General features: G+C 39.4%; 1 protein-coding gene across 5 annotated transcripts; it reads right to left on the reverse strand.

Moving 5' to 3' along the window:
• Positions 1-1,236: 1,236 nt before the first annotated feature.
• On the reverse strand, positions 1,237-27,660 carry WTAP (WT1 associated protein). 5 transcript variants are annotated; one of them, XR_003993447.1, is made up of 8 exons: positions 26,684-27,660; positions 22,894-22,931; positions 22,755-22,810; positions 17,878-17,936; positions 16,042-16,169; positions 8,738-9,474; positions 4,366-4,520; positions 1,237-2,460 (listed from the first exon to the last, which is right to left on the reverse strand). XR_003993447.1 is itself a non-coding variant. In XM_030499242.1 (8 exons), exons 2-8 carry the CDS (start codon positions 22,921-22,923, stop codon positions 1,877-1,879), a joined length of 1,191 nt encoding a protein of 396 aa, XP_030355102.1. In that variant the 5' UTR covers positions 22,924-22,931; positions 26,684-27,660; the 3' UTR covers positions 1,237-1,876. The 5 variants fall into 5 exon arrangements, 2 of the variants coding, with proteins under 2 accessions (XP_030355102.1, XP_030355103.1); XR_003993446.1 differs by having other exon boundaries at positions 8,318-9,474; XR_003993448.1 differs by having other exon boundaries at positions 5,880-9,474.
• Between the last annotated feature and the right edge of the window lie 105 nt (positions 27,661-27,765).

Here is a 27,765-nt window from a genome sequence, read left to right on the forward strand (position 1 = left end):
AATTCTATACTAAGACCAAATAGAAATCACCAGCAACTACAGAACCCAATCACCATCAGGGATTTTTGTAACATAGAAATTACCTTGGGTGCCACATGCTGGTACAGCCTTATACAGATATTCGCCACTTCTCTTTCATGCATTCAACCGCGTGTTGAGTAACTGCTGGTTTTCAGGCAATGAGGGCTAAAGTAATGTTCAAAAAACAACCAGGTACCACCACTGGAATTTACACTTTGAGTGACAACTACTAAGTGGTTTTAATACATTTAAGTGAACCTTATGAAATTAAAATAGCAGCAGTACATGGACTAGTATTCAACAGATGACAGCAGCTAGTAGTATTTTAGTTACATCCATTTGTCTTGGACAATACTACTGTAGGTGCTAATACTTGTAACAAGCCACTTAAAAATGGTACCACGGAAATCCTTCTGTAATCCAGGAATTTAACTGTGTAAGTGTGAAACGTTTTCAAGGATGTCCTAGAGCTCTGAAGAAATACTGCTTTCAAACAACAAAAGCCTGTTTCCACACTGAATTGCAAAGCTACAAAGCTTTTACTGTTGTTCTAGTGGCTACATATCAGGATTTTATTAGTCATCTGGAAATCACAAAATCCACAGGTAGAAAGATGTTGAAACTGGACTTAAGTCTACCCAAAAGTATACTGCAAAGTACTTCTATCTTTCCCTTTGAACAGTGCTTAAAAGCCAGTGCTTTTTCATCTCCTTTTCATGATCTTCCTCATCCTTAGCAGACAGAAATAACCACCAGAAATTCAGGTCCTGAGGAATTCATAACTCACTGCTACTGAACAATAAAAGTATGCTTATTTTTCTCTGCACCTATTAAGAAGTCAGTTCCCACAGGCAGGCATTTAAAAAAAACCAAGCGGAGTTATATCTGGTTTAAAGAGGCTGAGTTACCAACTCAAAGCTTTGTAGTTTAATTTGTATATTTACCTTCTGGATACTTCTAGCTTTTAGGTTTACTTTTATTTTAATCTTTATAAAAGCCACATTCCAAAGTTTTTTTTTAACTGCCCTCTTCCCCACCCCTTTTTTTTTTTCCCTCCTTTTCCCTATCCACCAATAAGGAAAAATCCTGTACAATAAGCACCATCAGACTGGCCTGAAAGGATTGACACAGGAACAAATTAAAGAAAAAAACCAAATACTGCAAATACACTGCATACAAATAAGCCACATAAGCCAATGCAGAACAATGAGGAAATTACATTATTAAAAGTTTTTATTTAGGTTTGGTCAGTACAGGTAAGATAATATTGGAGTCACAGAGCAATATGCATAAACAGGATACAACAGTTCTTAAAAACTGAGTAACTATGCACACAATTCATAAACATTCGGTCACCTAAGGAGAAAATGCACAGATGTATGGTGGGAAAAACTGTAATTAACACTGAAACTACTACAGGACTCCTTTAGTAAGTCCATCTTTTAGTGATAAAACTACTGTACTGGGCAAACTTGGCAGTCATAAACCCACAGCTATTATGACAAATCTTGAAGGTGGTGTAAGTATAACAGTATGAGTAAGAATGCCCTTACACAGCACAGGTTCTAGATATACACAGATTTGTACAGACATCATTTATGTTATACTTTATGGAAATAATTTCCATTTCAACTTCACATTAACTCATATAAAAATAACTTGAGCTACACAAACGTCCTCTTAGCAACATTCAATGTAATTAACTGTTAAAATTTCCAAAGTGGCAGAGGTATTGAAGCAAAAAGAAACCCACAAAAAGGCAAAATTGTGACAAGTATGCACTAATTTAAACAGCTTCTGGACAGTATCCTCTCCCAATTTAAATGACACTGTATAAAAATGTTGCAGAAAAATGTTACAAAACTGAACCCTGCACATTTACACTGGAGTCCAAACCATTCTGGACATGACGAGAACCCGTAGTTCTGTTACCTTTCATGCTCACTGTTTTCTCCTCTTGAGGATCATGATTGGAGTCTGTGTCATTTGAGTGGTGAGTGAGAGAGTTTTCACTGCCAGTGGGAGAGTCTACACTTTCATACCCAGTACTGAGTTGGTTTATGTAGCTACCACTTCCTCTACCAGTTCTATCTTCAGAGTGGTTGGACAGCTTATTACCATTCCCTGGAGAAGCCGGGAAGTCATCCTCCGTGCCGCTACCCTCCCTATAAAAACCAGGCCCAGACGTCCGCTGATGGGAGGAGCTACCATTGCTTGGTCCGTTTGCCAGACGGCTGCAGTCTTTACCCACAGCCTCTCCCTGGTCTGTAGGCTCAGAAGACAGAGTCCTGCTGGTACCTGGGTTGGATGCCTGGGACTGCTGCTGCTGGTACTGCGCCAACTGCTGGCGAGTCTCCTTCAACTGCTGCTGAAGAACTAGAATGGTACTCTGCATACCCTCTACCTCCTCATCAAGCTGGATGATGAAGTCATTCAATTCTATGTAAAGAAAACACATTTGTTGCAAACACTTAATAGCCCATATATAGTTTGAATCTCAGACAAAAAAAAGAAAAAAATTAAAATCCTACAACTTAACATTTTATGCTGAGATTTTTCAACAGACCTTTTCAGCCATCAGGTATGCACTGGTTTTGATACTCTGCCTCTGAAGGAGAAAATGCTTAACTATCATCTACACACTTCTTATAATGCTACTCAAAATGTATGAGAAGAAATTAATTTCTGGGCGAGAAAGGAGGATATTTGGAAAACAGCTCATTTCCAACAATTCATATTCTGCAAGAACCACCTCACGTATGTACTTTTACTGAAGTACAAAACCTCAGCAGAAATCCTGTAAAAGTGACCATGAACCACATCTGTATAGAACACACCTGAGTAATTACAAAAGTCTCTTCAGCAACAAATAGAGGTTTCAGTCACATTTCAAAGAAGTTTCAGCTCTTACTGGTTTTAATCCTTTTAATCCCACATAACAGGACACTAAAACACTTTCTTACTAACAAAAGTGTGAATTAATTCCACAGGGTGTTTTAGTACTTATGCACTAAAAGGATTTTACAATTAGGACTGTATTTTGGAGCAAAACAAATCTGACCTGAAAACAGTAAAAGAAACACCAACTCCCTTAGTTTTCAACTGCACCATTGATATGACAGAGCAAATAAAATGCAAACTTCTTATTACTGTAAGAATTCATAAAATTGAAGTGTTCTTGCTGCTATAGAAAAAATCATTAGGAAAACTTATTGCAGGATTATTGTCATCTTTGTTGATATGGGGAAGAAGCAGTAGGGGTTAAAGAACACATCTCATTTCGGGAGCTTACTTCACTATACTACATTCAATAGGCAAAATCTTTAAGCAGTGTCCACACTTGCTTCAATTATGAGCTTGATAAATTTAGATTAATTGCATTATCTAAACGGCAGGTAAGAAGTAAAAGAGTAACTATTCTAACAACATGTCATTACAGAAAAGAAAAATAATTTCCTTTCATAATTCTAGTTATTTTAGATTGCTACTTTCTCAAAAATATGATCAGGGGAGAGGGGGAAAGGGATGATCTATCCTTAAAAATACAGGATATGCCAGACTTAGATAATGCCAAATAAAGTCTATGCTATTTCAGACTTCAGTTGTAAGAAAAAAAACACATATGCAGGCTTATGTGATGTCCAAACAGCTCATTCCTCAAGACTTACTGTAATAATCAGATAACCTACTCTGTAACAGTCTACCAAAAAGACACTGATTCTATGCAGAACTCTCAGAAGATTTTTTTTTATATTTGCATTTTCCCCTTCATTTAAATTATGCAAGAGGCCAGAGTTTATAGGTAATTTTGATTTAGGTTTACAATGCTGTAAAATTTGGACTGTGAACGCAATAACGAAGTATTTTAGTTCGCCTGAGTTACTTCAGCATTCTTAGGCATTGTTAAAGAGTTCTAACAGTTATTTGTTTTAAAAATTATTTTGAAATAAGTCAGAGTTAACAAGAAGCATTCTGTTTCCAGTGCATGCTTAGCTTTGTGCAACATTAATAGCTTTCATCTTACCCATTCACCAATAATATGTGCAGTCTCAACATTCCCTATTAAATAGCAAGATCTATGGTACAAAATCTGGGAGTTTCAAATTCAAACTCTGCATTACTGGAGCTGCAAATCCAAACAGTCCCCCAAAGTTGTTTTGGTGCTTTTGTTTGTTTATTTTGTGTCTTTTTATTATTAAGACTACCAGTAAAGATTTACAATTGTCATATTTTACTCAATATTGTCCTTTCATTGTGGCAAAGATGGTTTTACAGTATGTGTATCATCAGGAAATTAAACTAGAACTGCAAGGCAACTTCCATTTTCTTAAAAAAATCCCTTACCATCCTGACTGCTTTTAAGTTCCTCACTATATTTCTTCTGTAAAGCCAACTCTGCCTCAAGCTGTGCAATGCGTCCTTGGGACAGCTGCCTTCCAAGCTCTTGATTCTCCTGGATAAGCATTCGACACTTCGCCATTAACTTTTTGCCTGTTTGGCTGCAAAGGAAAGAGCCATCTATCACAAAATGAAGACAAAACCTGCAGTAATCTTCCTCAATCACAATCACAGACAAAAAGGAGATGCAATTTCTGCATGTCACAATTCAAGGAACATTATGCCTCAACATAATTGTCATAGCAGAAAGTCTCCCTATAGTTACCACATGCTGTTCCAATGCCAGTTGATCTTCTTTCGCTGTCCCATAAAGCGGAAGGCAAGTTTTATTACTGCAAATACGAATAAGCATATTGTTCTTTTTTTGATACCAACATCTGGATTATCAGTATGCACAACCTTGCATGTACTAATTCTCAATTAAGTTAAATATTTGATTAAAGATGTGCCTTGTAATTCAAAAGATAAAGTACTGCATAGGAGTTACACATGTAAGCTGAATTATGAACAAAAACATTCTTCATTTATTGTACTAGTAAAATTTAATAACTACATTTGGGTGAAAAGAAAGTTGCTTGAAAGGGAATATTAAATCCCATTTCATTTCTCATAGTGACATTTATATTTCTTTAAGAGGCTTACACATTCTTTTGAATGCTGCCCAGGTACTCTCCTTTAAAAAAATCAGACGTCTGGCTTTCAACTCAATTTATGTATTTGACAGTAATGTGCACAGTCTACTTCATGATTTCTATGGTCAGCTTTTCCTAAGCACATCTTGAACGGTGAGAAAGTAAAATGTAGTTAAACATTGGCAGGAAATTAAGGAAGGAGTATATTATTAATCTACTTCCTTTAAAATGACAGATTTTAGATCATGAGTAACGATCATTAGGATGTCTGTTTTCCAAAAGAAATGGGAAACAGGCAGGGAAAAAAAACTGAACCAACAAGATTGTCTTTAGTAAATGAGTAACATCACACATCTTTAATCTTCATTATAAAAACTGCACTGTGAAGCATTATAGGAAGTAGTATGCAAATTAATATATAGGCAATACAGCTGACTCCATGAAAGAGAAAAATTAAAGTCTTTTAGGACTCTTCGTCTGCCAAAGTCAGGATAGCAACCACAAACAGTTCTTTTGACAGGCTCAGCAACATAATAAAGCTGTCCTCTTCTCTACAGAAGTGTAAGTTCTGCCAAACAAAAAATTCAAAAACAACCCAAACTTGAACAAGTTTATTGTGAATTCAATGGCAGAACTTGCATTACTTTTTAAGACCAAGAAGGCCATTTAATTTTGTTTGTTTGCTTTTAAACAAGTGACAAAGATCAAAAGAAACTGAGGATTAAAAAAGTAGAACAGGAAATTTCCGCTACAATTCACAGCCACGGTTCTCTCCTGCAACCAAAATACCCAACCAAAAGAATTTAAAATAATAATTTCCTTAACTACCTTTTAAGCATTCAAGCCTTAGACAACTTTTAAGGTCTGCCAACTCTGCCCCATTTAACGTTTCCGACTGACTTTCCCAAATCTTTCAGATGGGCTGCTCCAGAAGGAATCTGGCTGTGTAAAGTCCTGGAAGCCTGAAACTCTGCTAAAGGCAGCAACCTGTTTTCTTTCTTGATGTGATGTCCAATGCCAGGTCCTTGAAGTTTAAAATGTGCTGACCTAATACAGTCCAAGATCGCACACTTAAGATGCAAGTTTCCTTAGAGATGTTCATTCTGTGTAAAGCAGGACCACTTTGGAGATAATCAAATGTAACATACCCCAAAAGTTATAAGGCAGACATGCAATGATTTTTAGCCATTTGCAAATTCCTGTTACTGTATTCATCATCGCTACAAGTTGAAGAAGTTCACAGTGCTTAAGTCATTTTAACACTTTTCTCTTCAGAAAACAATGTCAACTGTAGAATTACCAAGTACCAGTTACCTTGGAACTGGGACAATTTTAGAATCCCATTAATTTCTTCATGTTAACGCCTGCCAAAATGTAAAATATTTATTACCTGTATAGAAATTTGCATAGTTACCTATAATGCTATTTCTTCCCATCAAAATTTTTCCAGATGTTCTGAACTAGTACGGCACCAAGTAACAACAACTCGCAATTTACAAAAAAGACAACACATGCAAGAATATAAAATCCAGTAACTATCAGCTGCAAAACTAAGTTTGGCATTGTTGAACATACATGCAACAAAACCTGTAAGAATATAAGCGGTTATTTCAGAAGGCTAGTGTTCGTTGTACTAGGCTTACTGCAAATGACATTTCTATTGATTTTTAATCGAAGTGTATACCTACATTTAATGATGGTTGAACTGGCTTAGCACAGCCACTCCTTTCATTACATGCCCTTTTATTTCTCCCCCCAGCCATCAGCAGTGATTATGCTGTACATCCTTATCTATGGCTGAGGCTCACGGTTGCAGTTAACATGTTACCCTGAGCACCATTCAGGGATCTGAATAGGAGCATCATCGCTTCCATAAACTAGGTCAGATGCCATGAAATAAGAGCAGTTGCGTACAAGATGGACAAATAAAGCACTGGGGGGGGGGGGGGGCAGGATGCAAAAAGAATGAAAAATCCTGTAAGTACTTTACATGTGTCATCACTTCTTTACCTTTCCACAAACGACAAAACCCAACAAAACCTTAATGCAGTTAATGAAGACAGCCTCAATTATTAACCAGGAAATAACCCTAATTTTCTGTACTCCAACTACTGCATATATGAATTATGCACATTCACACCACTGACTTAAAATTATATGATGATTATTAAGGTATGTTGGAGCTACAGAAATAAAATTTTAATACTTTTGCTTGAAAAAAATTGGTTACTTGTCTTTCCTCACAGATCTGTAATATATGAATATATGTACACACATATTTAGAGCCTTAAGACTTCAGAAAACAAATTAACCTGTATCTAAACGTATTAAGTAATTTTCTAAACTTCAAGTTAAACAAGCAGTCTGCATGGCATACCTTTATAGTGAGCTTTACAAAATGGCTTGGTAACACATTAACAATTTATTAATGCAAGTCTTACCTCTGGTTTGATGCTAGATCATTAAAATCTTAGATACTGCTATAGCAAAATCATTCCAGATGTATCACTTCTAAAAAGGTAAAGTTTTCCTGTAGGTTTTTCTTTTGCTCTTAAGTCATTATCATGCAAAAAAAATAGACCTGCATAAGCACACTACTCTTCGATCCCATATTAATCATCTGGAGCACAAACAGTTAAGATACTTCTGAGTTAAGATACCTCCGAGTTAAAAATACGTAACGCCATCTTAATCGAAGTCATCAAAACAGTTAGAATACACCACCTTCTGTGACAGCTGGATGTCTCTTGTTTTTTTTTAAAAGTATGAATTTTCTAGAATAAGACTGAGTCATGAAACGTTGCCCAACTGTTTTGAAACTCAAAACCTCAGATTATGAAATAGAACTCAATTAGCTACGGAAAAAACCAAACACAAATGCCATACCAAATCTGCATTTCACTTTACAGACCTCAGACATGCACTCCCAACTGTCCCAGAATGCTACTCTTACAAGTAACTTGGGACAACAGAACAGAGGCATCAATAGAGTAGCAAAGGCTCCTTCACTGATTCCACCAAGGAAAGTGCATGCATTTAAGTTTTTTTTTTTGGTTTTTTTAAAATACTGACTTTGTTTTCAGAGAACGAGACAATGCAGAAATAACAACCTGTTCAATTCTCGTTCGTCCCAGGAGTTTCACAATACAACAGTATAACCAGTAGTGTTCCTTGAACTATGCATTACAACTATTTCAAGGCACATTTTATATAGAAGTGCAATACAAAAAAAAAACCAGGTGTACAAAGGAATAAAAACACCCCACCAACACTGAAGACAGTTGCCATTGTGTGCCTTCTGTATTGAGCGTCTGAGATCAGTTCTTAGTAGAGAAGATCGAAAAATTCTCATTTCTGCATGAAAACATGCAGGGAAATACTTATCACAACCAGTCTTTCTTCTATATGCTAGTTGTGATCAGATATATTGCTTCCAACAATTTTAAACCTGTGATTAGATAGAACGTACATTTTGTACAGTCCTAATTTTGAGGCGTCCACAGTATTACCAACCATCCAGGAAACAGTTCATTATTTAGCAACATTGACTTAAGGCTCCTTCAAGTGCTAAAGAGCCCAAAGGCTAAACAGTCAAATGTGTACACTACCACTGTTGTGATATCAAATAGCACTCTCACGGCTATTCAAAAGTGGTTAGCAAGTAAACTCTTTAACGCAAAATTCACCTCATCGAGTTCTGACCCAGCAGTTCAGTGAACAAGCAGGAAGTCCACAGTCTTATTGGCAAAACTGACTTACAGTGTCTCTAAGTCACTAGGCTCAAGGTTAAGAGCGAAGCATATTCCACTTCTACATTTTACGGGAATTTTACATGTTCAATTCATGATTTATAATCTCTAGGTTCTCTCTCCTCCAAACTGTCTGTAGACACAGTGTGCCACAGACTTAAGACTTCTGTTTCTCCCTCTATTTTCTTCAAATAGAACAATTTTGCAAATGTCTACATGTTCTAGAAAAGATTTTTTTTTCGAAGATGGCCATTTCTTCAGAATAGTCCGACGCCATCAGGCCTCTGAAGCAAAGGGGGAGAAAAAAGCTGAAACACAAGGTTCATCTGGTAAGTTTTACATTAAGCATTACAAGCTGGACAGTATAAGAATCTGGCTTTTGCCTCAAAACGTCTGAGTCTTGGTGTGGAAACGAGTACTTGGCTGTCCCACCATAGCATTCTCGCAGTGGGACTGTCAGGGAAGTCTTGACTGGGGAGTATTTGTTTTGTTTACCTATCAGGCGTAAATTTCCAGGCACTCAGTTCATTTTGGGCTTGTTCCAGTTTGTCTTTAGTCTGTTCCAGTTCACCTTTCATTTTTAGGAAAAACAAGTTGATGGCTGGGTCCACCATTGTTGATCGCAGTTGGGCAACACTAGGCTGCTGGACTTGCTTGAGGTACTGAATCTGATTCTGCATAAAGTAAGAGAACAGACTGTTATTCATACAACATTAAATAAAAGTTTCATGTCATTTAGATACAAATAGTTATTCCAAAGATAACATCAAGGAAGCTTGCCTTCTTTCAACACTGTAACCTGAAAAATGCAGGGTATAAAAAAAACAAAGTGACTTTTGCCCACCTGCACCTATCAATGTGCATATTCATCCAATCCCCCATCCCACCACCTGCCAAGCTTAAACTTTCAAGGCCTTTTTTTTTTCCCCTCCCTGCATCAAAATTGTCTTCTACGTATCGGGTAGCATTTGCCAAAGCAATGACTGGAGCACTAGAATGCACCCTTTCTTTTGTATCTGCCTGCACTCTTCTGAGGGGGAAAAAAAAGTATATTCAGAGAGTTATCTGCTTAAAAAAAGCTAGTTTCCGTGTAACCTGAAAGTTACTCTGGAATATTACAATCTATATTGACACGAAGTATTTTTAAGCAACTACTACAAAGGTTTAAAAAAACCTGTTACTTTTTTTGGAAATGCAACAGTCGCTTACAATGGAAATCTGCATATTGTTTTTAACAGAATAATATTAACAGAAATTAAACATACTTCAGTTGAATTTGATTCTCTTGCAATAACCACAACCCAAAAGATCTACAATTTTATAATTTAGAACCGACAAGACTTACAATACAGTCAACATTTCAGAAGGAGTAATTGCGAGAGAATTTCTACAAAACATAACATTCATTAGTCAAAACTTGGATGTATTTAAATACGATTCACTTTTTTAAAGTTTCTGACATTTTAATTCCATCACAACAGACATTCTTAAGACACACTGAACAGTATGTGTTTAGTTTAGCTAATCACTAAAAATCACATCAATCTCCACAGAGAGTTCCATTCTTAAATTCAGTTCATTATGCTCCTTGTATCACACACATTTCTTCTTCAGCAAGAGATGAACAAAATTACATGAGATTAAAAAACAAGCATTAATTGAAAGTTGGGGGTTTGCCTCCTGCTGCAGACACAATCTTACAATCAGACTTGACAACAACAGTTTCACTGATGAACAGTATAAGGCACCACCAGCAAAATGGAAGGAAAAACTCTCCCTCCACACATTGCTTTACTTGGGACAAGCAGCAGAGTCAAAAGCCCTGTCAGTTTAACCATCTTCCTGTATAGTTACTTTGTTATGGGGTCTTTACACAGCAATGGTAAAGAAAAAGTACACTTATACTTTAAGTACAAACATTCTATTTACCTTAAAAATGTGCAGTAGTGACCTCAGTCACTTCTTGATTGAAGACAACGTAAGTTTTAATTTATATATTGTTAAGTAGCACCAATTCTTAGATTTTTATTTCAAATAAGTGATTTCAAAGGTATTGAAATAATTGTTTTCATTGACTCCACATTAATTCAATATTATCAAAATACAAATGTTTAGCTACTTTTAAAAATGTAAATAACCATCATGCTTTTAAATATACAAACTTTTATATGCCCAGAAAGAAATATAAAGGGACTGAAGTACTCAAGAACCCACGTACAAACATTACTTCTAAAGAGGAAGTCCAAATTAAGATCATTCTAACATTTCTTGGATGATATTTCACCCCCATGGGTCCCCTGCCTCAGTGAATGTACAAGATGCTGCTCACTAAATAAAGATCTATTTAATTTATTGTTCTTGTCTTTTCTATACCCATTCATCTTTCCAACACTTGCACTAGTGGAAGTATTTCAACAACCTGGGAACTCCTTACGAGGGCTAACACTAGTAGAGGGCAAACCAGCTAGTTTAATGGATGTCTGCGCATATACAGACACTCCAGCTGGCAACGTATTCCAGGAATGGAATTATGCTACAGCAACATTGTTCCTGACCTATTTTTAGACAGGCATCAAAATGAGGCAAAATAAATAATAAATAAACCCCAAAAACCAAAACCCCAGACCATGTTCCTTGTCTTACCTAGGCCCAGCTCCCTCCCTCTTCCACTTCAGCCTAAGAACCATAACAGATTTCTTACATCAGTGGCACAAAGAATTGCTGCCACCTGCTCCTTGCTCATGACAGAAATACACTAAAATACTCAAGAGAACCCAGCTGATTTTGTCTGATGTCAGTTACTGAACAGTGTCATTTGGATATCTATCTCATGCTCCTAGGCCAAGCAGAGAGCACTACACAGGCTCTGCTTAACACCTCAGCTATCATTCCTAGAACAGTAGTGTAGAAAGAATTTACTTAAGCTGAACAACCGTTGCTCATTCCCTCCCCAAACTTGAAGACCATTTATTCCTCCAGTTTTTCTAACTAAATTTTTCTCCATCCCTCCGTAGTTGTAACTCCCTTCCTCCACCTGCAACTCCAGAGGTCTCGCCTGCCAGGCTTTTCATCCACCCAGACCTAGCAACCTACCCCCAACATGACTCACTCCTAAAGCAAGCCCATACCTCCTAACCTTCTGCCTGCTTCCTTATTCCATTCATCTTCCTGCTTATTCAGTCCAAGCCCCCCACTCTTGCTCCCTCTAACCATTCTCTGGTATATCTCTCCTGTCGATATTCCAGGTGATAAAGTGTGGGGACCAGGAGAGTTTATCTGCAGTCAGGAACAACTTCGGGCTAGAGCTGAATATACAGGAATAGTTATCTCCACTGCCAGACCCCAGGATATGCCCACCCTAACACCTAAAAAGACTACTGGCTGTTTACATTCTGAAACACCAAAGCACACACTAGCTGGTCTTTTTCCAAATCCCATCAGATGCACAGATACAGATGCAACTTCACAAACAGTATAAAAACCTTGATATCAGCTTTCTCTCTGCTCTAACCCAAGGCACGAGAACATGAAAGTAGTTTATTTAGAGGACATCAGGCTGTGTGGGATCTTGTTTGGGTGGATTATTTTCTTTTGCTACAACAGACAGTAACATTGCCATCCCCCATGCTTCTCACATATTCTTGGAACAGCTGAATCTTTTCAGCTGAAGTTGTACAAAGATATCCACACAAAGAACAGACCCTCTGATACCAAGAATTTAACAAACAGAACACAGGTACTTAACAGAAAATGTAAGCACTCTAAGTAAGTACAACTACATATCCTTCTTACCAGGAAGGAATACACTGCATAACAGGAGAAAAAACACAACAGAGATGTAACCCAAACCACAAGTAGGTTATTAAGAGTGATGACTATCTAGGTACTGCAGTCCAACTGCACCCGCAGGGAGCTTCCACTCATTATCTGTTCCATGGAAAACCTATCTGAGTAGCAAGTATTTCCAAATGCCTGTCTGCTTATTCACCTACAGTAGCTGTCCAGTAGCTTGGGAGGAGGTTAAGGCCTCCTGAAGTAGAATTAACGTCATCACTCCTCTCTGCCAGAAATAAAGCTTCATGTCGAAACAGTAGCCAATGCTTTACCTGCACTTCCCTAACAGCAGCAACCACTTTTATGGGGGCTGTTCCTGCTAGGGGAATGGTAGCTCAAGGCTTCTGCTGCCAACAGGGTACATGAAGTATTAAACCCCCAAACTTCAATCCAGCCCTTTAGTCAGCCACCCTAAACTATGCAGAGTAGATCTGCAACACCAGTCACATTCTCAGGAAGCTCCCAGCTCAAAAGAAACCCATATATTCTGCTGCTAGACTAAGCACAGATCACAAGAGAGAATGGAGCTATGCACTTAACTACCACCTAGTTTCTTCAAAAAGAGTACCGATACAGAACTAGGACAATGATTCTGCCACAGCTATTGACACACACACCTACACTTTCAAGATGATGACTGGTGACTTTTATAAGCTGAAGTAGGTTTTGATGTATTTTATCTTTTTAAAAGGCACCTACAAATTAAAACAGCAACTAGGAAAGTCACACCTTATCTTTTAAGTATATTTTAACTAGCAGGGTAATCAGTAAACTTGCTGTCTTTATCAGCTACTATCATTTGAATATGGTATTTTTTTTATCCTTTCAAACTTAAACGAGACAATTTCGTAAGTATAAAACATGTTTCAAAAATGCATTAAGAGTAATATGAACAATAAATATGCAAGAAACTTGCCACCTCAGATGCTTCATCTAATTGAGATGAGACAGGAAACTTTAAAGGCTTACATATAAATAACTGTCACTGGTATATTTTACATGTAAATATGGATTACAAAAAATTGTTAACTATGCTAAAAGTTATTAACTAAAAACTAGACATGTCAAATAACTTATCATATGGTGAACATTTTTTGTTCATTTGTGAAATTATTTAGTATCCTATAGCTTAGCTTTGCATCTTATCCATCATGATCTATTTCGCTACTGCTATTTTACTGGGAAAAAACACCCCACTATCTAATAATACTAAACAAAGTGGTCCTTCAGAGTTCACATTTGAAAACACTTTAAGGTGCCAATGTGTCTGTTACAGCTTTTAGCTCCCTTCTTCAAGGATGCATCTTCCTATCTCCATGTACTATGGAGATCACATCCTTGATGTTATTCCTGTGCAGATACCTCGAAAAATGGAAGCCACCTGGGTGCATGGATGTTTGGTTTTGTTTCTTTTCAGCTCCACCACCCTCCTCCTCCTCTTTTTTTAGTACACTGAAATAAATAAAAACTCTTCAGATGTTCTTCCAAACATGTTCTGGAAAGCCTATGCATTACAGCTATAAGCATCTACAAGTGCAGCCAAAAACCCTATAGCCTTCACGATCTTATCAAAATTCAGTCTTAAATACTTGACATTTTTGTCTGATTCTTCTAGAAATAGGCAGAAAGGTGAAAATAGTACACACAGATCTTGTATTTCTTTTTATTATTATTCATTGTTTCAGCAATATGCTCCCAAGTTAAAAAGATTAAAAAAAAAAAACCCTCTTATTGCTGTTCTGCTGTTCCTCACAGCAAGATTAACCAGTAAAACTAAGTAGAGAAGCAGGATTAATATAGTAGTCTTACTACTAGGGAAGTGTTGTGGTATAGCACCAGAACAGATCTTCATTAGCATCCTGGGCTGCATTAAGAGGAGTGCTGCCAAGAGGTCGAGGGAGGTGATCCTTCCTCTCCACTCAGCACTGGCGAGACATCTGGAGTACTGGGTCCAGTTCTGGGCTCCCCAGTACGAGAGAGACAGGGACATTAGGCTGAGGCCAGTGAAGGGCCATGAAGATGATTAAGGGCTTGGAGCATGTGACATATAAGCAGAGGCTGAGAGCGCCAGGGCTGTTCAGCCTGGAGAAGAGAAGGCTCAGGGGGATCTTATCAATGTGCATAAATACCTGATGGGGGGAGTAAAGGCGGCGGAGCCAGGCTCTTCTCAGTGGTGCCCACTGAAAGCACAGAAGGCAATGGGCACAAATTGAAACAGGAAATTCCACTTACACAGAAGAAAATGCTTTTTGCTGTGATGGTTATTGAACACTGGCACAGGTCACTCAGAGAGGTGTTGGGGTCTCTGTTCTAGGAGATGGTCAAAACCCAACTGTGCACAGTCCTTAGTAACATGGTCCAACTGACCCTGCTGCTCTGAGTAGGCAGGTTGGACTAGACAAACTGCAAGTCCCTCTCTAACGTCAGCGATTCTGCAATTCATTTTTTGCACTGCAAACTAAGCTCTAGCCTCTTTTCTCTTCATACCAGCTCTTACTATGAACTAAAGTCATCTTATGGTCTTAAAGGCAGTGAAAATACTGCGTACAGAGGTGTCACACGACTATACCCGACAGCTCTGAAAACCTACAGGAAAAAAAAGGAAGGCTAAAAGAAAATAACAGAGGAAAGCCACAAAATAAGAGAAGCTCTCATAAGTATTTCAGAAACTAGCAATAAGCAGCTTTTCACAATCTTCTCTCAGGAGCTACCAAATTAAAGCAGCAGATAAAAATTTATGTTAAGAAGGTAATCCAAAAAAGCTCAAAAGTCCAAAAAGTGGTAGAAGATAGGTTCAGAAGAGTCACAGAAACCCCACAGAAATAGCGGAGAAACAAAGAGCAACAGAAAAGGCATTCAGTACAATGCACATTAGAAACCCCAAGAAACAGATCTGCCAAATTTCAAAAGAACATCCCCTGCAAAAGTCAGTAGCTCTTTCCCCTATCTATCCAAACAGACGCAGAAGCTTACCAATACCTTGTTATCCAAATCCAACAAGTATCAGCCTAAAGCTTCCTAAATGAAACCCAGTAAACTCAATCTTATCCTCATGTTTCAATTTGTTCCTGCACCCATCTGGTAGTGAGAAGTAACATGTTTGGTAAATATGCACAGTTGATAAATGCTTGAAGAAAGCAAGCATGGCTCATGCAAGAATTAGTGTGGTTCTGAAGCAAAAGTCCTTTCAAGCACAAGTGCTGCTGAAAATCAACTGAAATGATTAATACTAAAAAAAAGCGAACTCTCAGAAGTGATCTTTACTAATTCAGTGGAAGTTTAAGTGTCGTATTTCTTTAAGCACAGAAAATATGATGCTACAGATATATGACAACATAAGCACATGGGTACTGGCTCAAAAGCTGATATTCCTCTAAGTCTGAAATTCATCCTTTCTGAATACTTACAGTACACTCTTGCATCTCCTGTTCCTTGGTTGCCAGCCTCATCACCAGAATATTTTCTCTTCGGGCAGATTCTTGCTGTTGCTGCTTCAGCTTCTCTTCAGATTCTCTCAATCCCGTCACATCATTAGCTAATACAACAACACACAAAAAGCACATGTTTTATAGCATCCTCTCATGAACAGTTTTTAAAGACAGCTAAACAAATCTAAAAACCAAATTCACAAAAAGCAAAAGAGTCATAACTAAGCATGACTATAGTAAGCATAAGAAAAAAATCAAACTATCATTAGTGTTAAAAAAGCTTGACAACAGTTGGTTTTAAATACATCTTTCCGATCCTTACTTAAAACTTAAACCTTTGAAAATGTTTATATAGGAAATAACTTTTAAATTGCTTGCTTAACCAAGTACTATTGCAACCTGCAGTCTGAAACTTGGGAAGCTGAACTGCCCTCAAATCTAAGAGATGTTGAGGCCAGGGTGGGGAAGGAGGGAAGCCTACACTGCCAAAACCCAAACCACAGCCTGCAAAACAGTGCTACTGGTGATCAATCCTCAAACTCATTTTAACACTCCATGAGGAAACAATAAGATATTTGAGAACTTCAAAAATGGCAGTTTAGTCACAGCCGGCATTCTTCTGATCCATGAATATTCATGAAAGCTTATATATGAAATGAGAGAAGGCAGCACAGCGCACTGCCAAATTACTTCAACAGGAACACACGCAAACAGCCCGAGACAAACAATATACATTCATTCTGGTACTTGTCATGTATACAATGAGGGGAAGTTGGAATAATTAAGATTTTTATTTTTTCTAATTAGTTGAGAATGATCGGCTGTAAACCAAGAACATAAATTGCTTAATAATGAATTATTTCTAAATAATCATTTGCCAATAATTCAATAATACTGATTACTACAGCCCATACTCCATATGAGAGTTTCCAAAACTGAAAAACTGGGAATGTTATAGCAACTTATTTATCTGTGTTACTTATTTATGAAATTAGGATGAGATCAACTGCTTGCATTTGCTACATCTTAAGTCTCTCCAAAACTCAAACATTAATGGGGTGGCAGAACAGAAGTAACAACAGAAGAGAGCAATGACAGAAAACTACCCTTCAAACTCAGTGCTATTAAGTCTTTCAGCCTAAGTGCTTAAAAGGCAAGCAGAAAACAGGAAGGAGCCCATCTTTTGTTGCCAACGCAATTTTTAAAAAGTGACTTAGGATTGGCAACTCAGTCACTTTTCCAGGATGTATTCAGTTTTTCCCATTTGAGAGCAGGGCATTTTTTCCCATATTCTCTTTTGAAAGACTGAAGTACAGACCAAGTTTTAAGGACAACGTAAGACTGACAATCAAATAGTTAATTTGCGTGATCAGATCAAACATTACTTGGGGGCTCATTTTAGACCTACACCTCTACAAACTATTCCTCCTTACACATGGTTTACAATCCTGCAAGATCACTGATTCATGCTGAATTTTGACAGGATAACAGTTCCATTCTAACGGAAAAGTCCTGAAAATATACCTATTAGGGGGGTTATGTTTTGAGATATTTCCCCCCCAGCTGTCTGGGTACAGATGGTCCTACACATGCAAAACTAGACTTTTTAGATGCTGTGTAAGATCTGTAAAGGAAAAAGAGTGGCTAGGAAAGTTGGGAAAGAGTGAAAACTTACACCAGAAGAAACACTTTTTCTGACAAGTAACTGACATATGGATTATTTCTAGCAGTTTTAGAAAGCACAGGTATTACTTGAACTCTGATTCATACAAACATTCAGGTAACTGGTACCACTTTGAAACTTGGCTAACTTACAATTAAGGTCTGTGTACTTGCTCTCCAGAGCTTGCACGTATGCTTCATACTGTTTCCACCTATTGCAAAGACAAAGAGAAAAAAAATTCTGAAGCTCACTTTCTTAAATCAAGGCATCTCATTCCTAAACTTTCAGAGTATACATTCATGCCATAACCAGAAAATGTCAAGAGGGAATTCTACAACTGCATAAAAGGCAATTCCAGTTTTTTTAAAGAGGGGCTTTGAATCATGGCAATGGTTAAATCCACTTTGCATCTCAAAAGGATAAAAAAGTAGCTGTGCATCACATGCAGAAAATTGGTATCTTAAAACTTACAGTAATATTTTGGACAAACATTGGGATCAAACACTTATTACATATTTATCCACATAAAGTACTTGAGATACATCTCATTTTCAAACCAGAACAATTCAAGCAATTCTGTAACAGAAGTCGTAATATAAAGACATTAAGTGTGTTGCCAAGTGGAAAAGACATACGGAAGTGTATTACAATACACTACAACTGGCAGTCTAGGTTAAGTAGTTTATAGCAGCTTATTCAAATCAAGACCACACTCTGATTATGTTCATCAGCCAGAAGCCAAACAGTTTAATAACTCTGTGAAGGCATGTTATTTAAGCAATTCATCCACAGCCAGAAAAACCTCACATTTGCAAACAGCATTGCATTTGATAGAAACCATCAAATCAGTAGCAAACCGAAGTCTGCAGTAAAGCTTAACCCAACATGCCTTACCAGCAAAGTTCACAGGACAGCATTTTGGGGTTTTTTGTTTGTTTTTAAAGAAGTACTTTGCTCCTAATTATGTGTTTTCCTCATCATGGTACAACTCCACATTACGAAGCAAATTCACGTATTAACTTGCCACTAGAGAAGGGGAAGGCTTCTGTTCCCTCCCTTCCCAACTACCCTTTGTCCCTGACACCTGTTTTATGCCAGACTCATTGTAACTGCTCTATTTTAACTCTATAACCTACACTAGTATCTCAATCAAAACTAGAAAGTTAACTTTAAATAAATTTTTTACCATTTAGTGAATTCAAATAGTTCATTAAAGGGTCTTAAGAAGCATCAGATCTGTAACAGCAAGCGAGATCACTTCACTGGGAAAAGCAAAAACAAGCACAAGATCTCTTCCTTGTACCAGCAACAAAATTTTTCATCTCTTTAGCTGAACATGAAGTCAGCATGAATTAACTCTCAAGCTCTATAGAACAAAATTGTTGTATTCCCACTTAACCCTTCAACTTATCTCTCTGATTGAAAAAGAACGTTGTTAGAAACAGAAGCTTCACCGTTTAACCACTAAAAACTCTACATTAGTTCAGGAGATTTCAATCCCCCGAAGTAAAACTGGAACAGTCTACTAAATAGCAAGCCTGGAAAGAACCTAATTTTTACATGAAATAATTACATTTAATAAAAGAGCTGGGCTTCAAATACAGCTGCAGAAATTACTTGACTCTTAACTTACATCTCACAGCCTGAACACCGTAATCGTCAAAGTTGTTAATAGGGGCCATACAGAGCAACTGAAGTGAAACGAAGACTTAAACACTAAGTAGACATGACTGCCATGAAGAAAAAGACCAAAACAAAATACCACCACCACACTGCCCATGGTCACCAAGAACATCAGAGATTATACCTCTAAGTCACTTCTCAACAGTTGCTAGTATTTAAGCAAGAGCTGAATTCCTGGAAAAGAAAATCCAGAGTGCACTAGGCCATGTCATGGATTTTTCAAGTCATGTGCCTGGAGAAGCTGAGGCTAATCTAGCAGTGGATGTAGTATCACCTAGAAATTCCAGCTACCAAGTTTAATTCCACTACATGCCAAGGGTCCAAAGCTACAAGTCAACAAAAAGAAAAACATCAAAAAGAGCAAGCATGCCCTGAAGCCTCCCTTAGGCCCTACTGCTGTCAGGAAACAGAAAAAGTCAACTCACAAATACCACCATACGCCACAGAGTAGGTCTTTCTTTCCACTTGGAAACTTGATGAAAACTGGATCCAGAACTATTGTAATCCTCTGCACAAAAACATGCAACTTCCCCATAAGACACCAGAATGCATTAAAGACCTCTGATATATTATGAAAGTTTCCATACAAATAGCATTCCTAAGAATTACACATTTCAACCCTTTTCCGGCTAGCTTACTTTACATGCTCTCCAGTAAAAATATTTTTGTCCCCAAGTACATTCTGAAAGTTCAGAAAGAGAAACCTGTCAACCTGAGAGGGGAAAAAAAGACAACAGCTAAAAGCTTTTTTCCTCCAATCAGTTTGGTTTCCACTCAGTAACTGGTTTCCTGATCTGTTTAGCAGTTCATGTCAGTAATCTGATAGCTAAACATCGGCAATCTGAAGAGCTTCACTTAAGTGCTACTTGGAAATGCACTAAAGAACAGAGACAGAACTGTACACTGAACCAGACAGTCCTGAATCTGATTTACATTCAAGGGGCTGCTTACAGTCCCACAAGAACTGGAAGGTAATTGAGCAGCATTATGTAGGTTACTTAATTCCCTTCATTCTCTAAAAATATGAAGCAGACTGGACTGTGCAAGTCCAGTGACTGTAAGTACATGTTGACTGAAATTCAGTAAAAGCACTGTACTTCCTCAGAACTGCTTGGGTAAATGGAGGTGCTTCAGTTTTACAGACTAACCACTAAACAACCAGGGCAATACTGATCAGATTTTTAGCTATGGTCCGCAAAGTGCTTTGTTATGTTCCTGGCTTTTCCTCACAGAAGCTCCTACACAGTCAAGCTAAGTGTTAAAGAGGAGGGGAAAGATGAAGGAAATGAGTCCACAGCAACAAGTAATGAGACAAGCAGAAATTCCCAAAAGGCTGAACCAAAAGGCTTCTTGTTGATCCTGCTTGTGTTCAGTCAACAGAAGCTAAAATGAAAAAACCTGAATTATGCACTTCATGAAAAAGAACAGTGAAATTTGGATTTATGGCACAGAAGCTGACAAAAAAGTTAGTGTTTTCTACATACGTATCTTACCAGTGCAGTTGTACAGTGATGAGGATGTACTACCCAGAAGCAAACAACACATGCCTGATTCTTAAAAGGCATTTGCCCCACCAAAGCATGAGCCAAAAATAAAAAGGCATTCTAAATCTTAAGACAATGCAGCAGCATTCAACACATGCTTTTCTATGTCTGAAAGTAATAGAGATGCCTTTGATTAGAAGGATTTACAATATGATGTTATATTTTATTCCAACCTACACTTGAAGCCAGCAGTTAGTGTAGTAATCGCTAGTTTTACATGAAATCACAATTTAAGGTGCACTTACTATAAAGCCATTAAATATGCACCCCATCAAACAAAACACAGTGTTCACAGAACTGCTTAATGCAAACAAATGGACACAGCCAAAATGGCATTTAAGTTTCCACTTCTGGGTATAATGGATAGTTACTCTCCTTAAATCCATCAAGTGGCCTTTTTTGAGAGCAGAAGTTGCTTCTACATTAAGAAAAAGATTTGACAGCAACACAGCTGTCATGAGCAAATTCTCTCCTATCTCTTCATTAACACAGGTTAGCTGCTGACATACTTTACCTCTTTGGGTATATTCCCTCACATTCTCACTTGAATATATTCTGGAAATGGATCTCTTCTATGGTAGCAACTAACCATTGGAAGTGATTAGTTCTGACTGATTACAGTCAGAAGCCTGTTTTTTTTTTGGTTCACACTTTTAATCAGAAAGCAAGTGGCACAGAATCTATGCTTTGTCTATGCTTTGGTACTTTGACAGGAATTTTACAGCTGGAAGTAAGGGCATAGCTAAGACTGTAAAGGAGTTTGCTATTCCTGGGAATAATCTCAAGCACAGGAACTTCTGTAAAAAGGTTCACAAGGCCTAAACCACTCAACATCAAAGAAGTATTTTTTCCTACTGTTTAAATACACTATCCTTTACCACCCAAACAACTAGATATTCAGAAGGTGGCAGAAACCAGTTTTAAACATATGAAGCCAGACTACGTTGACTCCACTGGAAAGAACTGCCACTCCAGAAGTGGCAGGATAGTTTGCCCAGAAGAGGGAGTAGCTGATAATATACATTAAGTGTTGCACTTGTATTCTCAGATTTCTACACAGTTTAATCTTTGTTCCATGAAATAGCAATATTTGAGACCCTAATAATGCTAATAATTTACAGTGTACAAAAAGCCAAGAGCTAAAGTTTACCAAAATGTACACACAAACTCCTCCAGCAGATAAACAGATGACCCACAGATGCCTAGTTTAGTTAGTTCCTTGCTACAAGTCAGGAAATTCAGGTATACAGAGTCAAATGGCTTAGGTTAGTTTCTTTAAGCAGGTGGTCTGTATGACAAAATTGCCTATTATTTTTTCCATGGTGACAGTCAGCCTTCTAAAAATTGAGAAAGATGATCAGGCTCTTCTTTATGCAAGTTCTAGGCGATGAAAACTTCATTTTAACGTTCTACTGTTAGAATCTGAACAAGCTGAGAAGAAAACCTAAAACTTACTGTAGGAGTAAGGAGTTGACATGTTTCTGATGTTTAAAAATAACTTGCTATCTAGCAAAGGAATGTAAGCAACCGTATCTTCTAAAGTTACAAGTGAAGAAAAAACCTCCTACTCATGTATTACAAAATATTGTTCAGGATTTTGTGTCTTTGGAAAAAGTGCTTTTCCCCAAACTACATACAAAAATGTTTTAGACAAGATGAGAACTTTATAAAAGGAATCTATCATGAAAAGGATAAAATAGTTTTTCAGAACAAGGATGCTAAAAACAATGGAAAAGGGAGGTTATACATCTCATTAAACGTTCATTAAAATGTTGAGATGGAAAAACTGCTTTTTACTTTACCTTAGGATGAGCTCATCTCTAGGTAAAACCTTAAAATCTGCTTCGCTAAGGCGAACCTATGGAGCAAAAGGAAAAGCATGACTTATCAAGCTGTCATGATTACCTGGGAGGGTAAAGTCACAAGTATTTTTAAACATACCTTCTTTGGGAGAGGTTCTTCATTCGTCATTGTGAACTCTGAAGGGGGAGGAAAAAAAAAATATAGTTTTATGTAGTATAGTTACTAGTTTATATGAAATGCTGAACAGGTCAGAAACTTGTACTTCTAGCCTTAATCTTTATCTGCAATATTACATTACTGAAATATTGGTTCCACACATTGCAGAGCCAGAGTACAGAACACCACCATGACAAGTTTGCTGCTGTAACCTAGATACGAAGTCAACAGATGCATTTTTTTCTAAAACTTAACTAAAACTTCCTTTAGCTATCTAAAAAGCCTACCACAAATCAACTCTTCCTATTTAACTAAGCAAAACTACCCAACTTGGTCCATGTATGTTTAGATCAAACTGACATTCTGTATGTACCTACATCTATTTAACATTGTATTTTACAAGACACAGAATAATCGGGGTCGGAGGAAAGCCGTTTATATACTACTACTTCACTACCTCTTTGGAATAAAAAGAATAATTTGTGAACATGACCACTAATATTTGGGTTACGTCGAAATAATATGTTCTTCCAAATCCTTATTCCCCTAAAGATTCTGATAAAGAGGAAGCGTTAAACAGTAATTTTAAAACCCTTGTGAACATTTTTTGAAAAAGATGTCAAATAAATGCCTTGAATACACACAAGAGGAATTGAATTTGACAGTGTACATAGCATAACAGGACTGCACTGTGCTAGATTAAATATTCACACTTCCTTGAGTTACTGGAAATGCTTCCTTATCTCAAAAGGATAATACATAGTATTTTCTAAAACTATGATTATAGTTTTAGAAAAACTATAATAATAATTTATAGTTATAGAAAAACTATAACAATAATTTACAAAAAATTATTGATTTGTATTATAAAATATAAAAGACTACAGGCATGCAAGTAACAATGAATGTAAGGTTTGCTAGAGTCATGCATGTTTGCAATATGCTTTCCAACACAGAAGTTGCTTATAAGACTGAGATTCAAAAAGCTTGTAAAGCTGCCGCAATGCACATATACCAGAAAAAGGATGTGTCAACTCCTTGGTTGTAACCACTTAGGTTCACAAAAACAATGCTCTTAAGTAGTTAAAACAGACCATTTTCTCTTCTCAAAGACTTTTACAGATTACAGACTTAGGTATTTTCACACCACCACCCAATGAACTAATTTAACTTTTCAAAATCCTACAACAAACAAATACACACCTAATGAAGTAGAACATTTTCAGTGTACAGTAACCACTGACAAATAAACGGCACTACTAAAGGCCCTGGTTAATAAAAATAAGCACCGCCACTCCCCAGAATCCAAGAACAGCGTACAGATAAAACAACATCCAAGCCTTCCATAAAAGGTGACATTAGAACCCACAGAAAGGTTTACAAAAAACATTCAGTAGAAGCATCTCACTGATGAATAGCAGCTTCCTATTCCTAGTCTTACTAATACACAAGCAAGTCCCCCACTTCTACCACCCTCCCTCTTGCACAGAAGTTACTCAAGCATTTTGCTTTAACTTCTGTATGCAGTTCCTTATTTGAGCCTGTTCTACCAAAAATGTACCTTAAATATCTTCAAGTATAAGAGACTATCGATACAAATTACTGGTACCCAACTCAGCCACCCAAAATAACAGAATAACTTGAGATCACAGGGGGAACGCTCATGACCACTGTATTTAGGTTGCCTACCTCTCCCACTACAATTTTGCTGAAGATTTTTGTAATCTTTTAACGCCTTAAGTATTTGGAAGCAGTCCCAAAGATCTCAGGAAGTTTTAAGTCCTTGACAGAGAGCAACACGATTTTCAGATGTCCCACCAAACTACAGCTAATTCCGCTTAAATTGTGCACAGATAATGTCATTATTTGTGTGTTCCTCAGAAAAGTACCAAAACACACAAATAACCAAAAAGGTGAGTTTTCCTAGAGACTTGGCTTGTGAACCCTGCAGCAGCATACAATTATAAACAATGGATTCCTGCCACAGCCCTGACTGAAAGAAATCAAAGGCTGATGCTCCATCTAAGACTAGCCTACATTGTATATCCAGATCTCGTGCTAGGTTCCAGCACCCAGTTCTCTACAGCAGCACCAGACCTGGCGACTCTAACCTCTACACCCAGCACACCACCACTTACAAAGCCATCTCTTGCTTTCAGACAAGACCACAAAAGTGCTGAAAAGACTGTGTTACAGAAATTAGTCTTACTGCCACTTACTATCACTTGTAGCAATAGAACCACACACTAGGAAAACACACTACCTAAAAATATCCTTCAGGTTATTTCAGAAAAGCTAGGCTGATCACATTTACAGATAAACACTAGTACTCTTCCTGTATGTGTGTATTTCACCTCACTACTCCATGCAACAGCGCTTGTAGCACTTACGAGCGAGAAATTTATTACTGCTACATATTTCTACTATTGTGCTCAGTTTTTCAGAAACATTAAGAGCATCAGGTTGACTACACCAGTTGTGATTTGCTTTAGCTTTCTTTCATTGGCAGATTAATTTCTATGCTACAGACATTATAACTGGAATATTCATTCCTTGAATTTAATACAGTAACTTTTCAAGAACTGTGCATCAAGAGGTGCTTCTCCTCACTTGGCTCTCCTCTACAGAGATGCTCTCTCTCCTACACAGGTCAGAAATATTCTGCAAGAGTATGAAGAAGTGCTATTTTCTACAATAAAGAAGAACCAGTGAAAACAACATCCCTGTATAACTGACTGGAATTAACACGATTATATTTTCTAATTTATATGATGAACAGCTTAACTGTGCTATCCTAACTAAGCACTTCCATGATTTTGGGGAAACGATGGCTGCTATGCACCACTCCTGCATATCTGCTCATGGCAACAAGCAATATAAAACCATTCTCCATATTCAAAATAACACTGTCAAGGGCACTGAAAGAACTTTTTATGTAATCTCGTCGTGATTTAGGCTTTTATGGTACTTTGACTATGAAAAGCAGTGAAAAAGGTAAAGTGCATCTTAATTTCGGGAACTCCAGTACTCTCGTACACCTTTTACTACAAAGCTTAGAAAACATAGGATTTAAGGTTTAAAAAAAAACCCTAAGGAACAAAGTAACTAAATAATATCAGCTATGCTGCTTTACTAGTTACACCTGAAGTAACTGCCAGTTATTTTAACGATATGAAAATGAGTTCCGCGGGGAAAACCCCCGCAGAGGCTCCAGACTCCCGAAATGGTGGGGGGTGGAAGCTTCAAAACACCACCCTGACCGAGCAGGCTCCACACTCGCCTCATCAACCGCGCTGAGGCCGGTACCCGCGCCTGCTCCCCCCCTTCCCGCCGCGCCGCCCCGCCTCCTGCGCGGAGCCCCCAGCAGCCGCGGGCCTGCCGACTCGCCGCAGGCGTCTGACAGACCCCGCTGCTGCCGCCGCTCCCCCCTAGCTCGGGCACGGCCCGCCCTCCCTCATCTTTAACAAGGCGCGAGAGAAACGCACCTCCCGCGCCGGGGGGGCGGCGGCCGTGCCCGGGCGTGGCGGCTGCGGAAGGCTGAAGGAGGAGGATCCCCGCCGAGCGGCCAGGCCGGGCTCGGGGCCTCGCACAAAATGGCTCTAAGTGCTTCCGCTCCGCCCCCCGCTCGAGGTGAGGGATGGAGCCGCCACCGCCGGAGTTCGGCGTCCCGGGACCGCGAGGAGCCGGGTCCGTCCCGCAGGCCCCGCTGCCTGCAGCGGGAGGGAAGGCGGCGGCGGCCGGGACGGGGAGAAACGCTCGCGCGGTCACTCACCTCCCGCCCGCGGTGCGGAGGCCTCGCTCTTCCAGCACACTACCCTCCTGGGCCGCACCCGTCACATCGAGGGCGAAACGCCGCCACCGCTCACACTTGCCGCCAACCTCCGCGACCAGCTCTGCGAGGACCGCCGCTCCAGAGCCGGGGCAGCTGCCGCTGAACCACCACCACCGCCGCCGACGTTCCCCCCCTCTCGCCTGGCCTCCTCCGCCCGGGCTCCCCGGCGCGCCGCTCCCGCCCGCTCTTTATTTGCGGATTCTCTGAGCTACAAAATGGCGCCCAAGGAGGAAACGAGCGCCCGGCCGCCCCGCCCCGCCCACACACCGTGCTCGGGGCGGGGCCGCTGCGTGCGCACCGCGGCGCCAGCCGCCGCAGTGGTGTGGGGAGCAGCGCCGCGGGGAGGCGGCAGCAGACGGCCGTAGGGTTTCCTCCGCGGCGGGGAGCGCCCCGCCGGAGGGACCTTGCCCCGCCGTGCCGTGCCCCGCCGGAGCGGCGGCTCTCCTGCGGCTGTTCGGGCGTTGATTTGAAGCCTGCCTGCTGAACGGGCAGAGGGGCGGGGCGGCGAGGTGCGGGGCATCCTGGGGCGGGCGGAAGGATACGGGCGCCTGGTGGGGGGGGGGCGTTGCTGAGGCAGGGCGCCCTCTGGCGGGCTCTCAGCCCGGGGACCCGGCTGAGGGGGTTGGCGGTGGCTCCCGGGGGGAGCTGGTCGGGGTCTTACCGGAAGGCTGACGGGGAAGGCGGCATCGCAAGTGGACGTAGCGGTTAACAACGTTCGAGGCGGGCCCCGGGCGTCTCGGTGGGAATGGTGGGGCTCGTGCCCGGCTGCCAGGCCCAGGGTGAACAGGTTCGCTCTGAGCAACCGAGCTCAGCAGTAGCGGTGTCATCAGTCGGCGGTGAAAGAAAAGAAGAGTTAAATTCCATCTGCTTTCAGGGAAATTAAACTTGAGTTTCAGCAATAATAAAGAATAAAACAGACTGTTTCACAGAGTCAAGAGAATGGTTGGGGTTGGAAGGGACCCGGGGAGCTGATGTAGTCCAACCCCCTGCCAAGGCAGGGTCACCCAGAGCAGGTCGCACAG

Source organism: Strigops habroptila, chromosome 10 (assembly GCF_004027225.2).
Source record: "Strigops habroptila isolate Jane chromosome 10, bStrHab1.2.pri, whole genome shotgun sequence".
NCBI classification, from domain to species: Eukaryota; Metazoa; Chordata; class Aves; order Psittaciformes; family Psittacidae; genus Strigops; species Strigops habroptila.

Excerpts from the sequence above, each read along its gene's own strand:
- WTAP (XM_030499242.1), bottom strand. The coding sequence starts at position 22,923 with ATGACGAATGAAGAACCTCTCCCAAAGAAG. Across the intron at positions 16,170-17,877 it reads CAAGTACACAGACCTTAATT|CTAATGATGTGACGGGATTG; the intron begins GTAAGTTAGCCA and ends TTGTTGTATTAG. Across the intron at positions 9,475-16,041 it reads AGGAGATGCAAGAGTGTACT|AATCAGATTCAGTACCTCAA; the intron begins GTAAGTATTCAG and ends TACTTTATGCAG.